Genomic DNA, 10303 nt, shown 5'->3' on the forward strand with positions numbered 1-10303 from the left:
GTGTCCACTGTACTGGCATCACAGTAGAGGAAAAAAAGACCCTTCCTGGAGTAATTTAAACAGAGCCCAGATTGAATTCTCCCCTTCTGTCTTTGGTCTGTTCCTAACAAAAGGCTTTATATCAGTGTTATCTTTCCAGAGTCTTCCAAGTTTAACCCCTCTGCTCCTCAACTTCTGACTTAGGATTTCTATTGATGTGAAGAGACACCATGACAACAATTCTTAAAACATTTTTTCCCCCAAGACTTTGTTTCTCTGAAGCTTTGGAATTCACCCTGTAAACCAGGCTGCTGACCTCGAACTCACAGAGATCCGCCTGCCTCTGCCTCTCAAATGCTGGGGTTAAAGGAATGCACCACCACCACCCAGCAAAGAAACATCTAATTGGAGCTGGCTTACAGTTCAGAGGTTCAGACCTTTATCATCATGGCAGGAGGAATGATGGTGTACAGGCAGACATGGTGCTGGAGAGGAGCTGAGATCCTTGGGCAGCAGGAGAACAGTGAGACACACTAGGCCTGGCTTGAACTTCTGAGACCTCAAAGCCACCCCTGGTGACGAAATTCCTCCAACAGGGCCACGCCTATTCCAACAGGGCCATACCTCCCAATAGCGCTGCTCCCTGTAAGACTATGGGGCCACAGCATCCAATCTGAAAGTTGAAGAGAAAATGTCCAAGGAAGGAAAACACACACACACACACACACACACACACACACACACACACACACTTATTTAATGAAAAAGAAAAAGACATCCTTAAAATTCTTTGAGCCTCCAGATCCTACCTAGAGCCTCTGAGATGCTAAGGTGTGAATCTGGAGAAGCCCATACCTATACATGATGCACATTTCCTTCCTCCAAGCATATCTCTTCCCACTAACCCCTTGAGCTTCATCTGTATTAGAATCTCTTCCTAATAAACACCAACTATGCTCCATATTAACCGGTCTTGACATTCTTTTCTGCAGTGAAGTCAGAAACACCAGCTTCACCACTAGTTGAGATGGCTCAGCAAGTAAAGGCACTTGCTGCCACACAGGACAACCTGATTTCAGTCCATGGGCCACAGGAGGTGGAAGAGGAGAACCAACTCCCCAAATCCTTTCAGGCGTGCTCTGACTAACACAATGACAATGACACGTTGCGCGTGCGCGCCCGTGCGTTTGCACACACACACACACACACACACAGAGATGATAGATGGATAGATGGATGATAGATGGATAGAAGATGGATGATAGCTGGAGAAGATGGATGGATGGATGGATGGATGGGTGGATGGGTGGGTGGGTGGGTGGATGTACCAAAATTGGTTGGTTGGTTTGTTTTCCAAACAGGGTTTCTCTGTGTAGCCCTGGCTGCAGTGGAACTCACTTTGTAGACCAGGCTGTCCTTGGACTCAAGGCTCTGCCTGCCTCTGCCTCCTGGCCTAGTAAAAACAGTTTTTAAAGAGGGTATGCCAGCTTTGCCTGAGTGGAAGCCTTTGAAAGAAAGAATTTGGGTTGCTGCCGCAGGCAGAGTGGAGTGCCATCTCCAGCTCACAGGGTATCATAAGAGGCGTTATTGTTTCAAAAGGAAGTAGGAAGGCAACTATTGGGGACCAGCGGTGGGAAGACATTCAAACAGAACCACTTGGACTTTGGGGTTTGGGGTTGACCTGGACAACATGGTTCAGTGATAGAACGTGTAGTTATTGTGTGAGACCCTAGGTTCAATCCTTATGGGGGGTGGTAGGAGGAGACAGGCTGGTGTGGTGGCTGGTGATGCTTCTGGACATGTGGGTATTCTTCTCACTCTGTGACGGACACTCAGGACTTGTATGCCCGCCACCCCAATGTGTATATTTTATCTCAACAAGAAAGTGAGGGTGCTGTGACTGATTGTGGGAGAATTGTCCACTCATCTGTCACCAAGAAAAAATAGAAAGAAGGCCACAGAAACGTCAATCAATCTGCTTTGACAGATGTGATAATGGTGCAGAATGAAGAAGGGACCTGACAGTTTTACTTTCAGGCATGTCAGGGCTGGGGAGGGGGCTCAGCTGGTAGGTAGGATGCCTGCATGGCTCAGATCCCCAGCATCACATCATGGTGGTATATTATTTATGATTTATTAAAGCTTGCCTGTGGGTACAGAAAGCAAAGCCAGCCACAAGCCATAGAGCAGAGCAGTGGTGGCACACGCCTTTAATCTCAGGACTCGAGAGACAAGCATATGGGTCTCTGTTAGTTCAAGGCCACACTGAACTACATGAAATTGATCCAGTCCTAAAGAGAAACAGCTCACACAAAGGTGAGCTCAGCACTTGAGAATCACACACCTTTAATCTCAGGACTTGAGAGGTGTAAACGGAAGAGGCAGCGGTCTGGGATGGCAGTCTGAAGCTTGGTGGAGACAGGATTGCAGTCTGGCGGGAAGATTTCTCCAACTATGCTGAGGACAGGACAGCCCTTTCAGCCTGAGGTAGAGGTGAGAGCAAGCGCCCGGCTGCTTTGCTTCTCCGATCTTCAGCTTGAAGCTTGAACCCCAGTATCTGTCACTGGGTTTTTATTTTTCATGCTACACCACATGCACAGGACATGGTTGTACACACCTGGGCTCCTAGCACTCAGGAAGTGGTGGCAGAAGGGGCAGACATTCCAGGTCATCTCCGGCTCCATAGGGATTCCAAGTCTAGTTGGTACATGAGACCCTTTCTTGAACAACAAAAACAAACAAACCCCGAAGATGTGTGCATAGTAGTGTAAAAGTACGAGGACGTTTGACACAATTTAATGTTAAGTAGTAAATGGGGCACATCCAAAATATGAAATGATATTATAAATGTTTATTTACTAAAGCCACTTACAAAAAGTGTGATATAATCCCACTTTAAAACCCAAGGTGTATGTCTTTCTTGCATATATATGCAAGGAAGCCATCAGATCATGGGTGACCCTTACTTAATTCCTTCAGGTTTTCTATTCGATAGCATCTGTTGCTTGTGAGACTGTGAGAGGGAATCCACACTGGGGTAGCAGTCTTGACACTCAGCTTCTTCCCGCAAGTTCACCCTGCCTCATCTGCACATCTGCCTTCCAGGGGTGCTAAGGAGTGCTCCCCAAGGAGTCTGTGTGTATAAAGTATAAACACATCTGTGACCGCACAAACTCATCGCCTGTGTCCAGCTGCTCCGGTTCTCAAATCATATTTGTCAAACCCCACCCTCTGCTGTGCAAGGAATCTCACAGAGGAGTCTTCAGCACCAGGGGGAGCTGTTTTGCAGGATTGCCTATTCCCCTTGACTGCTTTTGCAGTCTCCCAGTTCCTTACAAGGAGCTCTGATGTGCAGGTGCAGAAAGACATTTCTCCTGTCTGTGCTCATGGCCAGCACGGAGCAGATCACAGGTGACACTGCTCGCCCCCTTGTGGTTTGAGGCACAGGCATGACACTCCACAGCTTGCATGTTACACAGACATAGCCCTGACTAGAGAGCTCAGGGTGTGGAAGGGAGCTAGTTCCCTGCGTCAGCCAGCGAGGGTTCCTCCAGCTTGGCTTCTCCCCTGGCCCACGGGTCCTGCCATCCCCATCTCTGACCTTCAACCTCTCTGTATGATGCGCAGATGGGGAATTTAGATCATCGGGTGGGCGCTGACCACCCACTAACCCTGAGAACTCATCGAGCTCTGGTGTCAGTCTGCTCTCTGCCCCAATCAGTGCATGCAACAACCGAGCGCCATCCTTGTGGTACCCTACAGACATTGTGCGGTCTTGTTTCGTGTTAAAGTGGATCCATAAAGAAAAGAAACTGTTCCCACCCCACCCACCCCCACTAAAATAATACAGAGAACAATATATAGGAAGGTGAGAACTACTGAAAAAGGAGCGCTTGATCTCTTGCTTGAAGAGGTCTGTGAAGTCATGGAGTAGGTGTGGCTTCTTGGTGCCATCTTATACAACTTTCTCTGAAGGGCTGGGCTTGCCTCCTTGTCTGACCAGGGGCCTGAAAGAGAGGCAGGAGACTGACCATCACTGTAGCAAGAACCTCTTTAATGAGCCTGGGTGGGGATACCTTTAATCCCAGCACTCCAGCGGCAGAGGCAGGCAGATCTCTGAGTTCAAGGCCAGCCTGGTCTATCCACCAGTTTTTGATGGCTCTGAGAACTTGTCCCTAGGGTGCCGGCAGGAATGGCGGAATGACTTCAGCTACCCTTTCCTTTAGTCCTCACAGCATCCACATAGGGCTGTGTACTGCTCAGGAGAGGTTAGAGGTGTCTCAGGTCACACAACTACCTGCTGAAGCAGGATCTGTGCCCGGTTAGGCTTCCTCTATCCTTCTGGAGTCTCAGGAAGGCGAGATATTGAAGCCAATTGCTTTAAGTCACCAGGTGACCTGGTTCTTATCCCCACTGGCCAACATGGAGGATGCAGAAGAGTTGAGGCGCCCGAGTGTTCTTTTAGTGCGAGGTAACCTCCCTGCCTTTTATCGGCAACTCAGCTGTGTGAATTCCTAGGCAGCTAACATGCGTAGGTAGCTCTGGGTTTTAGGGCAAGGGCAGGCTTTTCTGTTTTACATTTCAAAATGAGAGTGTTTAGAAAAAGTAAAAATAAGCGACTGCCTTACAGAAGCAATCAAGTACACGCTGGGAGAACCCTTCATGGGCTTTTGTCTTTGTGTCCTTGGCATACCACGTGCAACACAATCACACTGTTACATTGCCTTTGTGTAAAGTGATGCTAAGCTGCTGAACACAGATCCCAATAGGGAGATACGAAGAATACAAAGTGCAAAGCCAGGCAGGAAATTATTTCACCTAGTGGAAGGAAATGTATACAGTGGATTGCCACACCAACTCCAGTGGTCTGTGTGACATGGTGAAAACCGTGTTTTCGGACCAGAGGCATGCGTTCCACGGAACTTCGTCTCTCAGACATCTCTGGCAGCCTGCCGCTACGCTTTGTTCCAGTGCACTGGTCAAATTCTGTGGATTTGGGTTCTGTACCTTATCTTTCTTGATTTTTATGGCTTTAATTAATACAACCGGCCCTGGCCAAAGCTTGGTGGATAGTGGGTAGGGAAAGGATAAAAGTTCAGAGACTAGTAGGGAAAAGACCCAGGGAGTTCACGAGGAGCTAGGAAGAACAGTCTAGGAATTCCTACTCCTGTGATTTATGGTAGAAGACGTAACCTACTCAGAGGACGATGGTGGGCGCCTCTAGTAAACAGGGAAACTCCACAGAGACTCAGGACTACAACCCTCCTATGCCAGATACAGGGGTATATATATACCTCCATATACAGGGGTATATGATGATCAGGGGAATAGATGGGTAAATATAGATGGAGAGAGTGTATTACACACTTAACTTTATGGAGAGATTAACTAGAGCAAGGCCTTCTTAGTGCTTATTGACAAAAGGGCTCAAATTAGTTTAACAAGGCAATTGCAAAAAGTCTATGTTCACCTCCCTCAAAAGTTGGATAAGGGGACTTAAAAAAAAAAAAAAACAGCCAAATTGGCCTAACTGGCCATAAATATATTAAGCTTTGCCAACTTCTGCATTTTTACATAGGAGTCAGCTCGGCAGAATTCTGAGAATAAAATTGATCTTAGGTCTGAGACTCTCAACCACTGAAGGTCAGAGGGTACTTCCTCCTCTGTTCTTTTAGTTTCAAGATAAATTGTCAACGTAACCACTCATCAAATGTGACTATGTATAACCTGGCATGGGGTCAAATCCTAGTTCCTAAACCATGTATATATATCTGATGCTCTCACTGAAGTAAACTTACAGCAGATTCCAACTGCATCTCTGTGCGTTGTCTCTGTCTGTCACTCACTGAACCCTTACTGACCTGATGGCTGGAGCCCTTGTTCTCCCACGGAGGAGACCCCTGTCTGGATCAGTCCGTGGCAGGGAGTTATACTTAGCACTCAGCGCCAGCTAACGTGTTGAACAGGGAAGGCAAACTGAGTTTTAGATGGAAGTTGCAAGGCTGATATTTGTTGGCAGTGTGATCTGAGACAAATCACCACATGTTCTAAGCCTTAGTTTTCTCCTCTGTAAAATGGAGGGTATATAAATACTTTAAAGATTGTTACAAAAGCTGAAATGAAAAGAAATACAAAACATACAGTTGTTCTTCTTATCCAAGGAGGACTTCAATATTATCCCTGTTTGGAGTACCCACCTTGGATAGCCAAATCTTTATATAAAAAGGCATATGTAGTCTATACACATTCCCCTGCCGTACAGGTCATATTGTTTAGGAAAAATGACAAAAAAAAATGTGTTCATGATAGGCATGCCTTCTAATAACGTGGGACCCATGGACATCGGGCATGAAGGGCTGATGACTTAAGGCAGGCAACTGGCACACTAAAGGCTTGCTCTAGGAGGTCTGGTTTTGATAATCTGACTGTGATCCTGTCTCTTCACATGGGTTTCCTGATCTTGCAGCTGTGGTCTGAAAGTTGGGGGGTGATGATATCTACGAGATATCTGCAAGATGAATCTACATAGCGTGGCTGCTATGTAGATTCAGACAGATTCTGAGTGGAACCCCTTTGCCCTGTGCCAAGCTGGGACAACACTTGTTAAAAAGCAAGGTCAGTTAGATGCCACCCCCTCGGGTGCAGGGTGCAGTTGGATGCCACCCATGGAGCTGTCCTAACATAAGAGCAAAGCAGAGTGGAAACTGAGACCTCTCTTAGGTGCTGTAGTTAGTTTTCTGATCATTACAGAGTGGCTGAGCTGGAACTGGGTGGGTCAGATATTTGAGCCTTTGCTTCTGGTCCTTTCATCCCTAGGCCATGACAAGAACTCAAGACCCTGTGCTCTTGTGGGAAAACTGGGAACTGGGGTCATTGTTTATTATGTTTCAGTAATTAAATTTGGCTTTCTCATAAAAAAAATAGATCAATCAACAGGGGAAATAGAGAGGTGTCCAAAACACCCACATGGAATCATCTAGAACAAGAGCAGGACCCCATATACTCCTGGAGCTATGTGGAGTTGTAGGGGAAAATAATATTATTTTGATGGTGGTGGTAGAGGAGGTGAGCTAGATGGAACAGGATTGTCAGGAAGTCACATTCTCTCCCACGAAGCCCTTTGTGGTCCTATCTTTTCTCAGGAATGAATTCCAATACCTTACCAGCCTTCTGCTCCTTGTTCAGGGACTAGCAGAGTTCAGAGTTCACTGCCATGACCTCTCTCTGGGTAAGATCCCCAAACCACCTGCCATTGGGCAGCCAGGGCCACTGGGACCATGATTGCCCTGAGTGATCAGGCCCAGAGTTCAGAGACTGACTCACCTGGGACATTTGCAAACACGTCTTCGGTTCCCTAGACAAGGAAGAAGGGAGAGCTGAATTCCCAGTCTGCAGACACCATTTCAATAGCTCTATGTACTCCAGTCTTTCGAGGCTCATAAATAACTCTGGACACTACTTTGCTGCTTCTCAAGCTTCAGTTAAAAAGAAAGCATTTTAAACTTGGTTTGGCGGCCTATGATTGTGGTCCCAGCACTCGTGATTGAAGGAGGCTGAAGGATCCGATCAGAAGTATGGGATTATCCTAGGCTACATAACTAGTTTTAGGCTAGCCTAGACAACACAAAACCCTGTCTTCCAGACGGAGGGAGTGGGGGGGCACACAATGATGGCATTGTAAGTATGACTAAATCCGGGAATCTGTAGACATGGCTGTCATAGTCACCTGTATAGGACTCAGAGGGATGAATGGTTTGTGGGGTGGGGATCAAGGGCAAATCTCAAGGCAGCCATGGTTTTGACCCAGCTTTCTTGGGGCCAGGTTTCAGGGCCTCATTAGCTTCCTCCCTGGTGGGTTTACTTTACCCTGGCTGGCTTAGCTGTTTCTGGTGGTTCTGGAATAGGGCTCTATGGTCCAAAAAGTTCCCAGAAGGTGGGCAGGAGCAGCCTCCTGCCTTCAGGAAAGCTGCACAGTCCTACAGGGCAGCTGGACCCCTGAGCCTGAACTACATCTCCCATAAGAGCTATCTGGGGCGAGCACAAAGCACACGAGTGGGGTAGACTCCTCCCCGCGGGACTCCCCAGGACTTACTGTGGTAGCAAATGATAGTGATGACCAGGGACAGCAGAAGGACCCCGCAGATTCCGGCTAAGGGTGCCCAGATGAAGATGTTACAGTCGAAATCCAATCCTTTCTTCTCCACTGATAAGATCCGAGTGGATGGCATTTAGAAACCCTCCGCGGCAGTCTCCCATCCCCACCCACAGCACCTCTACCCATCCAGGTCCCCCTCCAAATTAGGACTTTCCTTGGCAAGTAGCCTCCCAGGTTGTCTGCCCACCCTAATCATGGACCATGAGAGCACCTAACCTGAGGTGCCCGCTGCGGGCCTGCAAGTTTCTGGTCGCAGGGGCCGGGATGACCCAGTAGTGGGTACTGGTGTAGGGGTTTGCGGCACTGGCGTGGTGGGCTTCTCTGCAAGAACAACAGGATGCCTGCAGGTCAGGCTGGGGTGGTGGATGGCCCGGTGCCCTAACTTCCTACCGCTCAGCTTTTACCCAGAAGGCGCCTCCTCCTGGCTTTTTTTTTTTTTTTTTTAGAGAGGAAGAAGTCCTGACAAGTGCTGGGCCACTCCACTGCTGCTGGCACATGTGGAGCCAGGTGTGCCTTTGGGCCTAGTGCGTCTGGCCCCGATCCCTTAGCACAGCAGATGCGGCCCTGGAATCAATACCTGACTCCACTCCCAAGCCAACCAGGACAGGGCAATACACACATTCAAACTCCATCCCAGATCCCGGGCGTTAAGAGTCTCCTCCAATCTCACCTGGTACCTTAGCCTCAGTTTTCTGGTCTGTGAAATGGGGATGGTGTGCAAGTAGCCCCCAAGGGGCCCCAAGAGATAAGAGGAGGGTATGTCTGTGTTCGGACGTGAGGCCTAACACCCCGGGAAGGGACCTCCGTGCCCAAACCTGGCAGAAAGACTGGGACGAGAGGGCTGAAGTACACCACCGAGTTTCCTGTGACAGAGCAGAAATAGTAGCCTTCATTTTCCTTGGTGAAAGTACTCAGGGTGAGGGTGTACTTGTTGCCATTCTTGTTGGCAGAGATGGCAAATGAAGGTAGGTTCTTGTTGCCCACTTTCCGGGTCGAAGAGAGATAGAAGAGGAAGGTGGGTTTAACTCCAGAGCCCTCCTTCTGGAAAAGCCAAGAACATCCTTGCGATATGGGCAACAGTACTTCACATGACAGCGTCACCTCCTTGCCAGGTTGGGCGACCACCTTCTTAGGCAACATCTGGAACTGTTCCAAACCTTGATGCTCAGGAACAACATCTGCAGGTACCAGGTAAGGAGGCTGAGCCTAGGGTCCCCACACCCGCGATGCACTCCAGCCCCTGCCCTCCCCGGGATCATCAACTCACCCAGCAGCAGGGTCAGTGACAGAAAGCAGGTCACCCGCGAGGCCATGGTGTGCTCCTACCAGCAGCCGCTTAGGTCAAGCTCGGGCTGCAGGGGGAGGAGCCCGGGAACAGGGCGGGTGTGGTGTGTGAGGAAGCCGGCCCTTAGCTGGCTGCTGGCTGCAGAGCTCATTTCACATTTGAGGATATGATGTCACCCGAAGCCCCCACTGGCTGAAAAGACTGTTAGCCCCTTTTCGTGGTTGTCACCTCCCAGGGGGGAGGGAGCTCAGAGTCTGGAGCCTTGCAGAGCAGCTGGGGTGCTGCTGAGACCTAAGGCTGGGGGAAGAGAAAACACTTGGAAAGCATCCTTTGGGGGCTTGTTCTATTCCAAGAACGGCAGATAAGAGGAAGGAGAAAGATCAGATCTTAAAATCATAAAAACGAGAGTGACAGGGAGACAAGGGAAGAGTGCCCGATCTTTTTTCTTTTTGTTTTAGACAGCGTCTTGGGTAGTTCAAGCTGGCCTCACACTCACTTTGTAGCAAAGGACGGCCTTGAACTCTAGATCCTTCTGCTCCTCCACTTCCGCTCTCAGTAATGTCTCTTATGCTGCCCCCTCCCCATCCCCGTGCCCCCCCCAGGACCGGAGGTTGAGATGGAAAAAGGAAGGAGTATATATATATGTGTGTGTATGCATGTGTGTATGTGTATACACACATAGTGTATGTGTCTATATATGTGTGCATACGGTGTGTGTGGGTGTGTTTGCATCTGGCTGGGCAGACACAGTGCTTCTCTTCACCCTCTCTACAGATCTTGTTTTAGATGGCAGTTTTCTGTTGCACTTGGTCACAGCACTTCCTACAGGAAGATGTTCACAGAACCCTGCTGGCCAAAGGGTATCCCCAGAAGAATATGAGAGC

The 10303-nt window shown here is 48.7% G+C and overlaps 1 protein-coding gene across 1 annotated transcript; it reads right to left on the minus strand.

The window, feature by feature from the left end:
- Positions 1-3821: 3821 nt before the first annotated feature.
- Positions 3822-9476, minus strand: Cd8a (CD8 subunit alpha). Its single transcript, XM_051202909.1, has 6 exons — positions 9402-9476; positions 8950-9312; positions 8351-8455; positions 8072-8182; positions 7303-7333; positions 3822-3986 (listed from the first exon to the last, which is right to left on the minus strand). Exons 1-6 carry the CDS (start codon positions 9445-9447, stop codon positions 3935-3937), a joined length of 708 nt encoding a protein of 235 aa, XP_051058866.1. The 5' UTR covers positions 9448-9476; the 3' UTR covers positions 3822-3934.
- Between the last annotated feature and the right edge of the window lie 827 nt (positions 9477-10303).

This window comes from Phodopus roborovskii, unplaced genomic scaffold, assembly GCF_943737965.1.
Source record: "Phodopus roborovskii unplaced genomic scaffold, PHOROB, whole genome shotgun sequence".
Classification (NCBI taxonomy): Eukaryota; Metazoa; Chordata; class Mammalia; order Rodentia; family Cricetidae; genus Phodopus; species Phodopus roborovskii.

Bases quoted from the DNA above. Each gene is read 5' to 3' on its own strand.
- Cd8a (XM_051202909.1), bottom strand. From the start codon at position 9,447: ATGGCCTCGCGGGTGACCTGCTTTCTGTCACTGACCCTGCTGCTGG. The intron at 8,456-8,949 runs GTTTGGGCACGG...TTGTTCTTGCAG, and splicing joins CGTCCCAGTCTTTCTGCCAG to AGAAGCCCACCACGCCAGTG. The intron at 7,334-8,071 runs GTAAGTCCTGGG...TTCCTTGTCTAG, and splicing joins CACTATCATTTGCTACCACA to GGAACCGAAGACGTGTTTGC.